The sequence below is a fragment of the Hyperoodon ampullatus genome (assembly GCF_949752795.1).
Source record: "Hyperoodon ampullatus genome assembly, chromosome: 11".
Classification (NCBI taxonomy): domain Eukaryota; kingdom Metazoa; phylum Chordata; class Mammalia; order Artiodactyla; family Ziphiidae; genus Hyperoodon; species Hyperoodon ampullatus.
In genome coordinates, this window is record NC_136924.1 from 27,366,491 (window position 1) to 27,385,614 (window position 19,124).

At 40.0% G+C, this 19,124-nt stretch overlaps 1 protein-coding gene across 2 annotated transcripts; it reads right to left on the reverse strand.

The window, feature by feature from the left end:
- Positions 1 to 180: 180 nt before the first annotated feature.
- Positions 181 to 16,325, reverse strand: NFYB (nuclear transcription factor Y subunit beta; the record flags this gene model as incomplete). 2 transcript variants are annotated; one of them, XM_079714698.1, is made up of 8 exons in its annotated part: positions 181 to 630; positions 1,240 to 1,319; positions 2,037 to 2,118; positions 3,379 to 3,576; positions 5,700 to 5,830; positions 7,246 to 7,339; positions 13,523 to 13,609; positions 16,189 to 16,325. In XM_079714698.1, 7 exons carry the CDS (start codon positions 13,526 to 13,528, stop codon positions 598 to 600), a joined length of 624 nt encoding a protein of 207 aa, XP_079570824.1. In that variant the 3' UTR covers positions 181 to 597. The 2 variants fall into 2 exon arrangements, with proteins under 2 accessions (XP_079570824.1, XP_079570823.1); XM_079714697.1 differs by lacking the exons at positions 5,700 to 5,830; positions 13,523 to 13,609; positions 16,189 to 16,325 and having other exon boundaries at positions 7,246 to 7,266.
- Between the last annotated feature and the right edge of the window lie 2,799 nt (positions 16,326 to 19,124).

Below are 19,124 nucleotides of genomic sequence, written 5' to 3' on the forward strand. Positions count from 1 at the left end.
TGCATTCACACTTAATTTCTCAATTACATTTTTTTAAAAATGGTGCTGCTTAAGCTATGAATGTTTTACAAAAAAGTTAATAAATATGGTAAATGCTAAAAATCTAGCTAGGTTATCATGCAAAGTATTATATAACCAAGACAAACTCAAATTTATAATAAAGGCAACTTGCATTCAAAATGAACTCTACCCTTATTTTTTATTAAAAGGGCAAACATCATGAATTAACCCAGCTGCTTACTTGAATTATTACAAAAGTAACATGATTCAATATGAAAATAAGAAACTGTCTACAAATCTCTGACAGTAATAAACTGCAATATACAATGCATACAGGAGTCATACAGAGCAACAAACTCTTGTACAAAACAAAAATATTTTAATACCTTTAAAATCCAAATTTTTCTTTAAAATCATTCATGAAAAAGATTCTCAAGTCAGAATTAACACCTCAATTAGTCAAGCATTGGGAAGCTACATTACAACTATTTAATATACAAAGAGACATCTTTTCACCAGTCAGCTCCTTCTAATGTCTCTGTTCTGGAATCATACAGACTCAGTTCTCTACACTCTCCAGTCCATCATTTCTTCAGATCATGAAAACTGAATTTGTTGAACACCAGAAATCTAAGATTTGAACATTTAAATTGAGCAGAATTAAAGAAAAAATAGTTTCCTGTATATTATAAACATTCAAAGAGTAAAAGCAACAGACAATGAAAAATTAGTCTAGTTCCCACCCCAAATCTCCATTCTCTCTACCTAAGGAGCTACTTCAATAATTTCTTGTGTATCTTTATAGAAATCTATGCAAATACATTCATCCCCTCAATATCCATGGGGGATTGGTTCCAAAATGCCCTGTGGATGCCAACATGCACAGATGCTCAAGTCCTTTAATCGGCCTTCAGTATCCATGGGTTCTGCATCTGCAAATTCCATCTGCAGATTCAACCAACCACAAACCACAGATCGGAAACATGATCCATGTGGTTGGTTGAATCCATGGGTGTGGAACCCGTGGATATGAAGGGTGAACTGTATGAGCATCTGTGTACATATCTGTAACCATTAGAGAATACTATACACAGTTATATATTTTGAGAAAACAATTTTTAACAACCTTTATCAGATTCTTAATAATAATGTGTTGACATTAACTACCTGTGATTAAAAAAATTAATGAATATAATTTTTTAAATTATTTAAAATATTAATAGAAAGAAGGTACTGTACCTGTTGATATGATGTTGTGTAAACCATAACATTTTGTTGCTGACCATCTGCAGTTATTAAGCCAGCTGGTAACTGGTTAGCTAAAAGACAAAAAAAAAAGTTAAAGCAGGAAAAGAATTGCATCTTCTTTCTTGACCTGAACCTTAAGGTTGTGTGATTTTTCCATTTAAAAAAAGTTCCCTAAAAACACACATGTTTTTCCTATAGCATTTTTCAGTTTTCTGAAGTGTACTTTCGCTAATTAATTGCCCATGGGCATAAAAGACTGGATGGAGTTTGACTCGTAAGTAGACCTACACTGTGAGGCCTGGTTGGGAGCAACACTTACATAACTAAGCAGCATATATTTTAAATATGAGAAATATATATACATATAAATTTTATATGAGAAACATAATCACCATAAACCTTTTATTTCACCAATATGACACTCAATTTTTAAGAAACCTTCAGTTCAATTTTATTTAAATCATAAGATTTTATATTATAAACAACAATTCTCAATACTCCTCTCATGTGAATCTTAAACCAAAAACTAGGGACTATGGAAATCCATTAGAACTATTGGTAAAAGATTATAATCTCTGCAGAATTAAAATTTATATGCTTATCCCTCACCCACTTCAAATATAAGGGCATGAACTAGTAAGAACTATTCAAAACAGTGCTATGTCAAAACACTCAGTGCTAATATTCCAAAAGTTCTACTACAGACATGTAGAATTAATCACTGCGAACAATCTACATGACTCGTAAAAACGAATGTAGCTGCATAAATGTATCATAACACTGCTTACTAAATGCCTCCTCTGTAAGCTCTTCACTTAGTCCATCTGTAGCTGTGACTGCTCCACCAATTCCTTTCTCTCCTTTCATAGCCTGAGGAAGGGAATCAAACAAGTAATCACTGTATTCAGAACAACAACAACAACAACCTGTTTCCTAAATGAAAATGCTTACTTATTTCCTAAAATTAGGAGCTTCTATTATTACAAAATACAGAGTATTTATTAATGCTTCTGGTTAATAACATATGGAAAGGTCCTTCAAAATGCTGTTATATATGCAGTAGTCATCACAAGACAGTGTTAGTAATGACCTAGAAAATCTAAAATATTTATGAGTAAAAATAAAGTTATTCCACACTATATCAAAAGGAAAAGAGAAGTCTATTTACAGATGAAGTAGTCTGCAAAAACTGTAAATACCCAGCTTGCAGATCTACTACAAGTGATCCAAGTTATCATTTTTTTTTATTAGTTTCTGCTTTATAACAAAGTGAATCAGTTATACCCAAGTTATCATTTAATTATACATGCAGCTCTCAGCCAGCACTATAGCAGCCAGTTTGGAGTTTAAAATTCCTAAATCAAAATTACAGTTTGGATCAAAGACCTCTAAGTTTCTGTCCACTCTCAGGTTCTAATGATGCTGAAGATTTGGAAAAGTTCTGTAAAGAATTTACACATTCTCTTCCTACTTTAGTCATTCTGTGCAGATATCACTAATTTAATGGGATTCTAACACTAGAGACATTAAGAAAGTATTTTGAAAGCAATGTGGATCTGACACCCAAGTTGGAGTGTAGAAATAAATATGCTGATCTCAGTTCATTTTCACAAAATTCATACGACATGCAAAGAAAAACCAAATAGGAAATGTAGAATTCAATCAATAATAAGAAAAGGATATAGTTATAATTCCCTTTTTCTTATCTAAAAGGCCCCAAGCTTTGAGATGCTACCTTTTTTAAATTAGTAACAGTAACAGCATGTGCTAACATTATCGAGCACTCTGTATGTGCCAAGCCAAGGGCTGTACATGGATTATTTTACCTAGTCCTCTCAGTAACTCTGTGAGGTAGGTACTATTATTATTAGCCTCACTTTACAGACCAGGAAACCAAGGCCTAAAGTACTTAAATAGTCTGCCCAGGGTCACAGAGTTCAGCCTCCAGGTGGTCTAAATCCAGAGTCTATGCTGTCATTAGTAATAAAGGAAAAAAGAAAGGACTTCCTATTTAAGTTCAGTAATATAAGTGATTACATACTTCTGAGAAATGATTAATACATTTAAAAAGTTAAAAGTGAATAGTGTATCTTACTTTCTTAAAAACATAATGGGAGACACTTTACTTACCTCTCTGAACTTCTGAAGGTATAATTTCAGAGGTTCTACATAACTGTCGAAGCCTAAGGTAGACATGGCAAAGAGAATATCTTCTCCATTGATTGTCTTCCGTTTCTCTTGATGGCATCTTTCACTTGCTTCAGATGTTATGAAGCTGATGAACTCACTTACACATTCTTGAACACATTCTTTGGCATCTTTTGCAATCTGAAGAGAAAAATCATAGGTAAATCTGCAGGGAATATAACCACCACTTTCCTAACAACCTGCAAAAAGAAAAGGCTATTCAGAAGAATATAAATTTCAGTTTATGACTGTTAACCTTTAATCTTCAAAATATATGCTGCTAACAGTGACGTAACGTATGCTATCAAAATTGCAACCCTCATTGAGTGAGACTGAAAACTCAAATACAAATGAGAGAAGCCTTGACAACTGTTCACAGAAAACAGAATTTAGGTATAAAAGTAACTACTGGATGACCCTACCACCCCATAAAAATGAAAACTCTTACTAACCAAGTGCCCCAAGAAAATCAATCCTGTTATGTCTGGAATATACTGTGGGCTAGACTTAGGTACCGCTTCTCTGCCCTGGCATTTCCACCAATGAGGACACCAGAAAGTTTTTAAAAACAAACTAAACACTAAATTCACTGTAAGGCTTACAAGGGAGTGAAATAATGACATCTGGTGACATTTTTATTAATAAAGATACAAAGTGTCCAGAATACATTTTGAGTTTATGAAAAAGCCTACCAAAAGAAGCACACACCTGCCATCTCATTATAAAAACAACTCTTCACTTAGTGGTCTAGGGTTTGAAAGTGAAACTCTAATAGATTAAATCATGCAATTCCAAAGCCACTTCTAACAGGAATGACAAAATCCTTGCTGAAACATACTGTCTTTCACCTCCATGCCTATTTTACATCCTGGTGAAAAGTAACAAGAGTTACTGCATAAATGCAGTCAAACAAGATAATATAACCTGAGCTGGATACATAACTTTAGATGTTCCAGCAGCTATGCTAAAAAAAAAAAAAAAAAAAAAAAAAAAGGTGAAATTAATTTCAATATATTTTGCTTAACCTAGTAAATCTAAAATATTATCCTTTAAACACAGAATCCATTTTAAAATTAAGATTTTAAATACTGTAAATCAACTATACTTCAATTAAAAAAGCATTTTAAAAATTGAGATCTCTTTATCCTTTTATACTAAGCCTTCAAAATCTGGGGTATGTTTTACATTTACAGCACATCTCAGTTCATTCGGCCAACATTTCAAGTGCTCAATAACCACATGTGGCTAGTGGCCACAGTACCAGGCAGCACAGGCCTAGCCTAGTAAGCAATTATCAGCAGTTGTGCTTTTTTCCCCTTAAAACATAAGGAGGACCACTCAGATTGGAACTTCTAGGCTTAGTGATATATTTTAATAATGTATTTCTTTGTAAGCTTTATTACTTTCGTAAGTATTTTCTAAGCTACAATAAAACAAAAGAAAGCTTATTATGCAATACAAAACAATATACAAAGTGTGGACTTTAGTTCAGACCAAGTGATAAGTAGAGTGACAATGAGTTTTTAAAAGCTGTTATAAGTAACTGTTTTTACAGTTATTTCTCTCACAAGACAAAACTACTTTAAAAGGTCATGCCAGTTGAATTAAATGTATGTTAATATTTATAATTATAGAGAAAGTTTCCAAACATACAGATTTGGGGAGAAAATCCTTACTACATCCATCAGCCCAACATGATCCAATTTTGCTGCAACATTATGGAAGTTACAACTTCATATGCCCAAAACCTGATAGTTCTGACAATGCACTTTTTTTTTTTTTTTTTTTTTTTTTTTTTTTTGCGGTACGCGGGCCTCTCACTGTTGTGGCCTCTCCCGTTGCGGAGCACAGGCTCCGGATGAGCAGGCTCAGTGGCCATGGCTCATGGGCCCAGATGCTCCGCGGCATGTGGGATCTTCCCAGACCGGGGCACGAACCCGTGTCCCCTGCATCAGCAGGTGGACACTCAACCACTGCGCCACCAGGGAAGCCCACAATGCACCTATTTTTAAAACGATTCTTAATTCTGTTTCATCTGCTTCCAGCAAGTGGGGAGCAGGAGCACTGAGGGACACGAGAGAGCTGGAACTGGAGCACCGCTCAGCAACCAAGTGTGTACAACTGAGATGTGTGTTTTGCTGAAAGGCTGAATGACTGAAATCTACAGCTCACTATATTCATGAAATATGTGTTCATGTAGTATTACATTCCCCCCTCCCCACCCGTGAAAAACAAAACCCAGTTAAATTTCTCCTCAGCATTACCTTTCCCGTTTGAGGTATGGCATTTTTCATTATCCTTGCAACATTTGCAATTGGAAGATATATATCTTGTTCTCTAAAACTTTCTTTTGAACCATTTGTGTCTTCATGATCATTCATGCTGTCCTCAGTATCTAAGTAAAAATAACAGGTTTATAGCTTCTCATAATTTTTCCTTCAAGATAGAGAAGACTACCTCAAACAATCTAAGATAAGAAACATTCTGGTTCATTTCCTAATCGTTTTTAGGGTTTAGGACAGCAGTTCTTTTCACAATTTTCTCAGGGCCATAACTGAGCCTCCTCATTAATTTCAAACCCACTGCCTAGAATACTCTTATCCTCAACTCTGCTTACTAAATCCTACCTACCCACTCTCCAACAAGCTCAAATACATCTCCACAGCACCTTCAGAAGTGATCTCTCCTTTCACAAAATATCTCAAACAAGTGCTTCTTTGTGTCTCTTCTCTAACACATTTTATAATCCTTATTTCTCATTCCCCTCCTAGATTTTTGCTACCTGAGGTCAGGGATCAGCTTTGTGTCCTTCCTAGGACTTGGTACAGCACCTCCAACAGAGGAGGTGCTCATAAATTATGTTACATAACTTAGCTATAAAATAGAAGAGACTGTGATCTATGGCTCCATGCATGTAACAAGATTAAAAGGGTGTGTGTTTATCCAATGCCAAGTTTATATAGAATGGAAAAACTGGACTTGAATATTACTAACCCAATTGGATTACCACTAATGTAGGAATAGTTTATGAACAAAGCTATAGCAGTAATCCAATGTTCTTACAGAAAGTAAATTTTTAGATATAACTGAAGCTTTCATAGTACAAATAATATCCTTTTATGATTAAATGCAGTATCTTGTAAGTAAACTTCCCACTCTTTTATTAATATATGTATTAAATAAGAAAGGTACCTAAGTTGATTCAGTTTACATTTTTACATGTTTAAAATGATGTTATCAAAATTAACTTGTTTGAATATCTGTTTTAGGATGGAATAAATAATCACCTACCCCCAACTGCCTTCTATAAAAATGTATCTTAGTGTTTTTTAATCTCACACATCAGAATGCCACAAAAGCAAATTATTTGATAGGCCAACATAATGCTGCCATTCTACTACATAGTTAAAACTTAGTATTGAATAAAAATCGAAACTAAGTCTGTTTATAAGTACTAGAAATATAATAGCTAGCAACCACCCTCTAAAGAACTACTCAGTTTATCAATTGAGTAAGAATTCGCCATATTTAATACTTAAGTAGGAAATCAATAACAAATCATTAAAGAAACAGTACCAGCTTTAAAAAGGCACACTTTTATGGAATGATTTTCTAAAACCCGTCATTCTTTTGAAGACTATTTCTAATAAAAATAGCAAAGTATACCGTTTTAGACTATCAGTGAACTGTGACACAAGAGGGCTAATTTTCCTGTAAAGACAAAAGTAACCTAGAACATCACATCAATAAAATTTCCACTTTCTAATTTGTTCCTACTTGTGAATTTGTTTCTAATTGTGGCTTTCTTACCATCATGAGGCTGTATAACATAATGACTTCCTCCAATATAGTCTGCAGAAATTCCTAGTTGAGAAGCATCTGTGGTGGAACTGTCACCATCCATCTATGAGGAAAAAAAGCTTTCAATAATCTTCAATAAAACTTGTCTAAAAACTACATAAATGATTCAGTGCTCATAAACTGTCATAGGATGAGTCACTTACATTTTTCATAGCCTTAAGCTTACTAAAAGAAAACATATTTCTTGATTTGGAAACTTTTTGATAATTTGCCAATGATTCAAGATTCCCTATTCACCCTCTATTAAGTGATAAGCCTAAGACCAACAGAGAAACAAAACAAGGAAATGAATTTAAAACACACACGTCTTTCTTTTCAATCGCATAATCATCAAATATAGTACAGGCAACCCTGATTTACAACCTAATTTATCTCTGTAATGGCAAGCAAAGCCAAAATCAGCTTAGTAGTTAGCCACCTGGATATATCCAGCCTGTTCAGCTCTCCTGCTAAAGCCAGATATTCCTACACGAACTTTTTTGCTCTCGCGGCAAACTTTCTTTGCTATCTCACAGAAGTTCCACAAGAGACAATATCCTGGTTTAAACTGTTGCTTGGTATAAGAAGCATATGGATTCCTTGCACAATTCTGTACCCATGCAACCCAAAAGTACACCCACATTTTGAACAAGCTCATCACCCCTAATTCCAGTCAAAGGTTAATTTTCTCTTCTTCCACCCTCAGACTTTTGACTCATTAAGGAAAAAAGAAAAGGAGGGGTCAGGGAGATTGGAGATCTGCATATAAAAATAGGAAAATGATAACCACAGACAAAAATGAGAGTTAAAATGACTATTTTAAAAGAACCCCGGGAGTTCCCTGGTGGTCTAGTGGTTAGGATTTCACGCTTTCACTGCTGTGGTTTAGGGAACTGAGATTCCCTGAAGCCACGCGGCAGGGCCAAAATAAAAATAAAACCCTGCTTAATTTTACTCAGAGGTAAATGATTTCTAAGAGGGAAAATCTGGGAGGGGTGGGGGGGACCCATAAGCCTTGAACTGTCTCCATTCCAACATGGCAAATCCTGGAAGTCTTTCTGCTTTGCAAATAATACTATTCAAAACAATAAGGGACTGGCTAATTGTGGATGGAAAATTTTTGAATGCATTATCTGAATCAAAAGCATAGCAAAAATTAAGTGTAATTTACATATGCTTTCAGGCCAAATCAAGAAGAGACAGTTGATCCTAAATGTTTATCGAGGCTCAGGACCCAGCACAAACTTAATGTTATTAACTGCAATATTTGAGTCCTTATGTAACACCTCTTCCTTTCCATCTCTGTTGGATTTTTATCTAATACTAAAATACCAGGCTAGTTTCCAAGTCTTCAATAAAATGGCATTTCTTTGATGCATCTGTTGACTGTGGTATCTAATTTAATTGTAAATACAGATACATTTCCATAATTTATATAGCTGTTTTAAGGGGGTAGGGAATAGAATTCACTTACTTTTAATAATTTGTGAAAGTACAGGGTACCTATTTATAATGCTTCTTAGTGCCCTCTAAGGGAAGGTAAACAACAGTCAGTGAGCTCTGATTTAGACTCTCTTATTGATCCCTGAAAACAAGCATCCCTACCGGTTAAATGTATTTCTATATAAAATGGAAATAATAATTTCACCTCCCCCATCTTAAACAGCTAATATATGTATGAAGCATTTTCCAAATATAAAATGCTATTTTGATCCTAAAATGCTATAAAGATACTAGGAGAGTTGTCTTTAATAGATATGATGATGGATTTATTAGCCATGAAAGAGAGGTCAATTAGGATAGCTGTGAATGGATTGGTTTTTACAATGCCCTACGGGAGATCAAGGTGCAGGAGACAGGACCAAAGTGGTTAAAAGCCTACAACTAAGAAACAAATACAGTTTGTTTTTTTGGGAAGGGGGGTTGGAGGCAGTTACAGAAATCCTTTGCTAAATCAATGTCCACAGGATAGCCCGGGTCTTTTTAAATTAGCTGATGAGCAAGACCCTGTTGTAATAACCATGATCTGAGAGATTAATTTATAAATATAATGTAAAAAAAGTATTAAAAGCAAAAAGTTTAACTCACATTATCTTGTCATGCACTGGAATTAGCAGCAAGATTATCACCTGGATTAAGAACGTTAGCCTCTAAACCTCAGTCTTCTAAAAATTACCTCTGAAAGTATTTCATAGAGTTGTTGGAATTAAATAAAGACTAGAAACCTGCTAAGGACACAGTTTGGCACATAGTGTACTCAGGAGATGTCAGATCTCACCCTCCCTCCTTTGAAGATGAGCCACATGTCATCTGCTTAGCTGTATTCTGCAAGTTTTGGCTTTTCTGTCATTTCACAACTCCTGTCTTCCTCTCTTCTATCTTTCTACCATTAAAATCCTGCCCCATACTTTAATCCCAGTGTTCACCCATCCTCCTGAAATCTTTCTGATTTACCCTATTCTGTAAGCCAAAAATCAGTGTTCCCATCTTGGAATCCCCAAGGCTCTTAGAATCTTCCATTCAACAAGCTAGCCTCATCTTTGATGCTTACAATATGCTAGCTATCCTCCTATATATATATAAGAAATGAGGGGGGTAACTTGCTAGATACATCCCAAAGGCTTTTCCTAGGTCTAAAACTTCCTATTAAAATTTACAAAATAGACTGTAGATTGTAAGCCAGTGAACAAATATTTACCGAGTAAGCACCCTGTATTTATCAAGTCTGTGCTATGTGCCGACAACGTCACAGGTCAACAACAAAGACAAGGTCTCTGTCCTCATCTTGCAGAGAAGACAAATGTTACGTAAACTGGGGTCAGGGGGACGGGGTGGGGAGCACAGCCTATTAGTATTTCCAAGGCACAAGCTCTAGAATCAGATCACCTAGTTTGAATTCCCTGCTACTTACTGGCAAGTGGGATGAGAATAGTACTTACCATGTAAAGACCTACCATAGTACGATAGGAGTACTCAGTAAATGTTATATATAGTTATTAAATAATGACAAATAATTAACTAATTGCTAGTGCCCAGTGCTAAGGAAAATAAAGATGTTTTGTTATATGCTTTGGGAGCTTATTCCATAAGGGACCTCACTAGTCTAAAAGAGTCAAGGAAGGCCGTCTTAAGAAAATGACGTTTAAACTGAGACTGAAAGATGAACAGCAATCAGTCAAAGAAAGATGGGACAAGAATGTTCCAGGCAAAGGAAACTGAGAAACAGTACTGGTGGACTGGAATGAGCTAAGTAGAGGCTGGATCAAGCAGTATCTTGTGGAAGAAGAGTTTTAGCAGAAGAATGCAAATCAGATTTCTTTTTAAAAACATCACTCTGGCTACAGTCCAGTGTAGAAAGTGAACTGGAGGGGAGCAAGAATGGGGGCAGAAGTCCAGTAAGGACTATTATGCTGCATTTAGTGCATGAGTTCAGGAAAGATGATGAACATTCCCAGTATCAGCAGGACAGCAGCACTGGACAGCAGAAGCAGAGACTACAGAGCTTTTTCGTTGGTAAAATCAACAGACTTGGTGGCTGACTGAATAAGAGCTGGAGGAAGAACCAAGGATAATGCTGGGATTCCTACAGCTGGGGAGACAGATGGCTTTCCCCAGAGAATGCAAAAGGAAGGGAACAGGAGTGCTAGGAGGATGCAAAGAGCCTAGCTGAAGTCGGTGACCATAAATGTTTAGTGGAATCAGTATGTCCAGCTGTGATACTTACAAGCCTGGTAAGAACAGAGACCCTAAAGTGTTGAATTCCATCCAGACAACAAAGAGGAAAGAGCATGTAGGATACTGACGAGAATGGGTAAAATGATCAATCATTAGATCCAAGGGAACTGAGAAATATGGACAAAGAGTAGTTAAATCCCATTAAATTAACTTTATTGACTATTCTAAGTAGTTTAACTGATAATATTGTTCTCTAAAATATTATATGAAATAAATGGTCAGCTGTCTAAGCTAGTAAATTTTATTCTATAATTTTTTGTGTAGCGGTACCTTAACTATACTAATAATCTGTTGCACAAATGCGATAAGTAGTGAGTGCCCTCTTTAATCTGTTTAACATTTTTGAGCACTTTCTAAATACCTTATGCAATGTTCATGACCCCATGAAGCAGGTGAGAAAATTGAGGTTATGTGAAGCTAATGACTTGCCAAAGGTGGCAACCTAACTGAGACCGAAGTCCAGAGTCTCAGATGCGAAGTACTTTATAGTATTTGTTCCTGATAGTTTTTCAAATAGTCCTTAAGCCTACGTCTTTAATTTGTCCTCTAAATTCTGAGTCTACTGATTGTATATTAAAAACCTTCAAAGATGCTTCTCAAGCAAGGACAATATTAACTTCCCCATTTTCAAAATGAAATCGCTATGAGAAGTGAAGGTACTGTATAAAAAGCACTTAGCAAAGTGCAGGATACACAGTAAGAACTCAGCAAATGTACCCTAGTATTATTACTGTCCCTTCAAATACAGTTCTCATATTTTTCCCAGGCATAAAAAGTTTTCTCTCTTACATGACCCCTTTTCTCCTGTTCTATGGATCAATTCCTTTTTATCTCATTGAGGATAAGAAATAATACAAAGATTCCTCATCTCTAGTACCAGCTTCTTCATTCTTCCTTAAACATGCTTAGTCTCCCTTATTAAACACACCAAGTACATATAGACACATACAACCTTAATTCTGCTCCACACTCTGTCTGGCTCACCCTCACCCTGACAGTCCTTACACACCTCTTCAGTCCTATTGAAACTCTGTGACATGTGCTTTTCCATCCCAACATGATCCCGAAACTGCTCTCAAAAGTTGCCAAAGATCTTGCCTTCAACCTACTTGACTGTTCTTTGTAGTGCTGGCCACTGTTGACCCCACATTTACGCTTGGAATTCTCTTCTCCCTTGATTTCCAAAGCAATATTCTTTCCTTCCCACATCCTACTTGTTAGTTTTAACCAACAATCGTTTTCTCTTTCTTCCCTTACTTTCTTAATAAACTCATTAAATATCATTTCTATGCTCATAAGTCCTACATCTACAACTATATCATGACTGCCACTCAAGCAAGCCAGGCCTGTAGAATATGTCTGATATCCCACCACTGCAAACTTAAGATACTGGAAAATGAAATTCACCTCCCCCATCCCCTGCAAGGAGGCAATGGATAAGAACTCCTTCTGAACTGTTGCAATTCCATTGTTAATAATGCCCTCTCTCTACTCTTCCAGGCTAATTATACCAGTGTCATCTTAGGTTCTTCCATCTCCTCCAAGATCTACCTATTCTGTTTAAATGTTTTCTGGATGTGCCCTTCCTTTTCTATTTCCACTGGATTACTATCCAACCTACCTAGGTACATGTAGTTTTAAGACCAATCTCACTGAAACATTGCTTCTATAGCTCTTGAACCTATAATGGTTCTAAAAGTCTTCCGCATCAAATCCAAACCATTTCATGGCTTTACATGAGAGGTTCCCCTACTTAATCTAACTAAACTGGTTTCCAACTCTATCTTCAGGGCTGATTTTTTTTTTTAAAAACCTTATTTAGGGACCACTAGGTTCTTTTGTTTTTGTTCTTTTGCTTTAGGAGTGAGGCAATCATGTCTCAAGGAAGTTGTGACATGCCTGATGTTACAGATGTAGTATCAGATTCAAGATTAAGTATCCAGACAGGTCACGTGGTATCTCTTCACTGGATTATCCTGTGAAATCCCCACCTGGACCATGCAGATCTACTGCCCAGCCACTAAACATAAGTCACTCACCCCTACCTTCAGGCTTTTGCTTCTGGTGACAGCCTGCACCTATCCAACCCCACTCAGCCTTCAAGGCTCAGTTCGAACCCTGCAGGCTCCCTCCATGACATTCCCAACTACCAAGCCCACCACACCTCTCTTTTCACTTGTGCTACCCTTAGAACCAGCATTTTCTGTTCCACACATAACTTGCCTCTAAGTATTCAATTTGACTAAAGCCCTACCAGCTAAACAGATAGCCTCTTGAGAGCTGGGACAGCTTTTTACCCTGTAGCCTGGACAACTCTTAAGGACCCAGAGGAAACACTTAATATATGCAAGTCCCTAAAAAGAAGAAAGCAACAGGAATGAGGAGAGGTACTGTCTGGCCTTGAAAGCCATTCATTCTATCAGGAATCTCCAATATAAATCAGCTACAATTTTGTTTCCAGCTAATTACAGTTCAAATCAAATTAACAACCAAAATGATAAAACATACTTACTGTCATGAAATACTTTGAGAACCGTGTTGTCAGTGGTACTCAAGAACACCTGCCTAAAGAGGTGTCTAATCTCTGCCCAATTCCAACCTAGAAGATAAACATCTATTAGTAGTAAAAAAAAGTTAGCCTATAGGCTTTCTTCCTAGTAAAATGTAAAAAGGCATATATAATTTTACCTACTATTCGTATTTAATGGAGTGCATGGCTAAAAAATGGTGCAAAAAGCAAGCACCCAATAAACGTTTGTTAAATTGGAAGATATATTTTGGAGAACTTACAAAAAAGTTAATGCCATCGGGGGGAGGTATTGCTTTTCCAACATAACCCTATATTTAGTCATGTTCATCATAAATATTCATCACAACACACCAAATTATGTAATATGCAAGAGACCAAAAATCATGTAACATATCTAAACTATTTAAAATATCGACACCCAGACACGAACACCCCATTTATCAACTTAATTTTTTGGTGATGATTTTCTTATCGTTTTAGAGGGCGATTTAGAGTCCAAAAGCTCAAAAGGCAAGACAAATTTACCTCAGAGTATAATGCTTTTAAATATCTCAGATTATAGCGGGAAGAAGATACATGTTGCCCAGAGAACAACAACACAATTAAGACCTTTATCATTTTAAGGCACCACCATTTTGGACTCAAATTGCATCTCAATAGAACTTCCTTCTCACCTTAAGGCATAAATAGCTGAATAAACTAGCATCTATTACAATGTTACAATCTCCCTTTCTCATTTGCTTTTCCTTGAGTGAAACGATTAAATGGAGCGTGGGGGGACAAAAACATACCCTTTTAGTGTTAATTTTTAGAAGAAGAAAAAAATACTGATAGGCATTCAAGCATGAAATCTAGTAAATGGCAGAAAAAATTATAACCACTGAATTGAATTTTAAAATGCCATTACAAGGGTCCAGGCAGCAAAGACTGGCTGACATTGTCCACTGTGTTATAATCTTAAAAGGAATTTCTAATTTCTTTCCAAATATCGTCCTCTTCCTAGCCCAAAGCTGCCCGGAAAATTCCTTCCTTGTAGCTGTAAGTGTTATTTTTTAAAGGGTGTCTCTGAGGGGTAAAAAAAATCCTCAGAATCCTTAAAATATAGAAGCTGTATATATTTAGGTATTTTTGCTGGGGGAAGGGGTGCCACACCTCACCACAATCACCCAAATAGTTGAGTCGGTATATATTTAGATTCGGTATATCAAAGAAAAACACTATCACCTCATATGGTATATATTCTCTTAAAGGCAGGTTATGATATATATGAAAGCTCAAGGGAATGCATACATCTGTTTAATGTTTAAAGAAATGCAAATTTGTATCCAAGAAAAGCAGTAGACCCTTCCTTCCTCCACCCTCCATTCTTTGGCATCAAAACCAGAGTTTTGCATCAATATAATCCTTAAATTAAAAACTACAGCAGCAGTGTGAGGAAGGAATAATTGCCTTTTAAGGTATTTGGGTTAAACTTTCAATACTTTACAAATAAAATCCCTATTTGTTAATGCCACTTACATTGATCAGTTTACCTCATCACTTTATATTGCTGATTAGTTTCCATAGAAGAAAGCCGAAACTATTCCAATGATTCGTGGCACGAACCGTGGAGTCCATGCAGGTTAGTGGGATACTATTTTTTTTAAAGGTCATACGCTACCTAACCTTGCTTAAATCATCTCATTAGAGTACTTTGGTCGAGATTACGACTTGTGGGTCCTCTAATTCTTTGTTCTCGGAGACTACTACTCCTAAAGCCTGACATATCCTCCCCGCCTCCCACCCAAGATTAAAACCTTAGTCCAATCCGGAAGGCTTCCTTCCCACCTTCGGGGCAAGTCCAGGGACCGCAAGCCGCCAGATGGCTGCATTCTTTACGCGCAAACCAGACTGCGGGGAAACCAAATCCATTCCTTCCTCCCGGGGACCTCGCTTCCTCCCCACGAAGGTGCGCGGGCTGGCCCCGGCCCCCCGGCCCGCCCGGCCGACCTGTCAGTCCAGCCCGCGCGGCGCGGACGCCCCTGGCGCGCATCCCCCCGACTCGCCCGGCCCGGGCCCGGGCCCGCGCCCAACACCCGCCCGCCGCGCGGCGCCCGGGGTGCCGGGGCAGACAAAGCGGCCCGGCCCCGCCGTGCCCCCGTGGACCGGCGGGCGGAAGGGGGGCGCTCCCCGGGGACCCCCGCACGGCGGCCAGGCCCAGGGGTCAGGATCGGGGCCGGAGGTCCTGGCTGCGTCCCCCCGCCCCCCCGGCCGGCTCTCCGCACAAAATGGAGCCGGCCGGGACGCCGCCGAGAGCGGGGCCCGACGGTGCCCTGGCGTCCCCTCCTCGGCCTCGGGCCCGGAGGTCTGCGGCGGCGGCGAGCAGGGGGCGGCCTGGCCCGCGTCCCGCCGCTCCTCGGCCCCGCGCACAAAGAGCCGCGCAGCGGCCCCGCGCTCGCTCCTCGGCCGGGCCCGCAGCGGGACAGGCCTCACAGGCGCCCGCCCGGCCCCGGCTCCGGCCCGGGCGCGAGGGCGGGCGAGAGGGAGGCGAGTGCCCCCGGCCGCGGCGGCGTTGGCGGCGGGGACGGCGCCGGGAGGAGACGGACATTTCATTCGAGCTAAAGTGGAGTCGGTTTAGGAGCGATCATTGGCCGAAGCGAGACACAAACCTCCAATGCAGCCCTGGTTGGCTCCCGTCTCCAATCGGCTGTTTGGTTGGACAGAAAATGGCTGCGAAGGAACCAGTCCCAGCGCGGAGCTCCGCTTCCAGGACTCGGCCTCCCCTCCCTCCGCCGCGGTCCGCTTCCCTCGGCGCGACACCCTCCCTCCGCGCCTCCCGCGCGCCCGCCCGGCGCGGCCCCGCCCCGGCCTCGGCCCCGCCTCCGGCCCCGCCCCGTGCGCCGAGCGGCTGCAGCTGTGCCGGCCTGCAGAGCGGGCTCGGGGCAGCTGCGGGTAGGTCCTGCGGGGCACGGCGGAGCCGGCCAGCGGTCTTCTTGCTTGGCGGGGGCTTCCAGGGACCGGGACTCTGGCGCGCTGCTGCTAAGGTGTGTGCGGACTTGCTTCCCGCGGTGTTTTCCCCGAGCCTTTAGAAGCGTGATTTCTCAGCCTTCCCTCTCTTTTCAATCCCCTCCCTCCACCAAGTGCAAGTGTCTCATCCGCCTGAGTGCAGCCTGCCTGCACCTCGATTTTTAAGAAGGGGAAACCAAGGGTAGAAGCTGTCGGCCAGGGCAACACCCGAACTGCAGGGTGGAGTTGAACGCTTTCAGTACCTCGTGTTGGCCTTGTGTCCCTGTTAATGTGGCCACATGCACAACGCTCCTTCTCACTCGGCTGCAGAGCTCCGATATTCGTTTTTCAGATTCCATCTAAAGTTGCAATACTCTCCTTCAGGTTTAACAAGCTGGTCAGTCCAGCCAGCCTTCACGCCAGCTTAAAATGTTGCATATGCTCTCCCCCACCCGCATAGTATTTGCAACATGACATGTGGCTTTTCCCAACCAGATGACATTTGGGCTGCAAGAATCCATGGCCCATTCTTGCCTCTGTGCAGCCAAGCTCCCACGCTGTCTTTCCCTGAGTCCAGTCTGGGTCGCACTTCCCTGGGCTGTGACCATCAGAGGTAGGCGGTGGGCCAGACACCACTCACTGCAAAGGGGGCAGGATTTATGCAGCCGGAGCCGGGAATCGCGTTCCCTTTACTTCCACTAAACAAGTGGCCCGGTGCCACATAAACTTTCCAGCTTTAATCACGTAAAAATATGTAGACATGTTTTATTTATAAAGCTCCTACTGTTTCTCTGCATATTTTCACATTTCTGGAGCAAATAAGGAAGCAAAGACGAATGAAAGCCTCCAAATTATTCCAAGAGGAGTGAGTAGCAATACCATCCTGGGATCAGACAACCTGATCTGAATGCCAGCTCCCCCTCTTACTGGCATGTGACCCTGGCCAAGTTTCTTGACCTCTCCGTGACAGTTTCCTCACCTCTACTGGCTACTGCTTAGGATTGTTTGGAATTCACTTAGAGTAAATGCACAGAGAAAGCCCTAAGAAAAGTTGGCCCATTAGCTTAAGTTGGCTTATTACCTTTGTATCACATGAATTTCAATCTCCATCAAACTTTTAAAAACTGTTATTTGCAGAAGAGAAATAATGTTGGCCTGTGTTTAACTCCTCCCTTTCTCTACAACTACCCATAAAGTGGAGTTAGGAGTGAAGTGATGTACTCAAAGGCAGGAAACGTAAAAAAGGAAGTAGTAGAACTGGGAGAAGTATGACAAATCCACACACTGGATGATGAATCAAAAGATGCAAAGATAACCGACTACTTTCCCTGCATTAATATGGTTTTCTTTCAGTGCCATTGATCTAATCTACATGCTTAATTTCAAGTCAACAAAGGATTGTTCAGCCCCTACTGTCTACCAGTCACTGTGCTAGGAGCCTCAGGGCTACAGAGGTAAATAAAGCACTCTCCTTACCCTGGGAGCTAACTCTAGGAGACTGGAGACCCAGTCCACACCTCCTCTGCAGTTGAATCCCAGTTAACCTGCCATGAGACAACCTATGTTCTCTGTGCCTTTAATACCTGTGTTCCGGAGTCCCCCAATAAACATTAACCATTTTTCATGATGACATGGTGAAAGAGAGGGATGTGGATCACAATTTAATGTCTTGGAAAAGACATTCTCTAGACTAATCTAGACTTTGTATTAAAGGTCAAAGGATAGGTGATTGTCTTTTTTCCCCTCCCTAATCCGTACACCACAGCTGCCCCTTAATTTACACCACCATATATGAGTCATAATTCAGCAAACATCAAAACAGAATCCCCAGCACAATGAAGACTTCTCAGTTGGATTTTACCTTATTACTTTAATGAGGCCTCACCTCATAAATTCCCCTGATGACAGTGTCTGTTATAGTATTGTCTCCGTTTCCAACTTCCTAGTCTACTCTTTCCCCTGTCCTCTCCATCCATTCTCTGCCCTGAAGGCCTGGAAGGATCGGGCTTCAGCTTCCCTCTCCCACCCCACCCATGCCTGTCACCACAGCCCCACCTCACCAGCTTCTAGACCCACTGGAGTTTTCCCTGACCCCTGACCCCTGACCTCTTTAAAAACCCCACCCTATAATGTCATCCACTCATATCATAATAATAAGTAGTATTATGTTCACTCCAATATACTTAACCTCATTGGATTATCTTGGTTGTTTGTTGTCTATCAATATATCCAAAATGGGAGCACTTCTCAATGCATCTCCTCTCACCAGCGCAACTGCAATGACCTTCTAACTTGTCCCCCTGCTTCCGCCCTGGCCTACACAGCAGCCAGAGTCATCCCCTGAAAATAGAAGTCAGATCCTGTCACCCCTCTGCTCAAAAATCCTCCAGTACCTCCCCATTCTCCTCAGAGTAAAAGACAAAAGACTTTACAGTAGCCTTGCAAGCAGAGAGTGACAAGTTTGTTCACTCCAAGTTGAACAAAGGAAAAGATTAATTGTTTTTTGGCCATGAAACAAGCAACCACCAGAATCTTTTTTAATCAATCTATGACAACCTCCCAATCAGTGACAACCCCTGACTTCAGAAAGTTAGCCAAT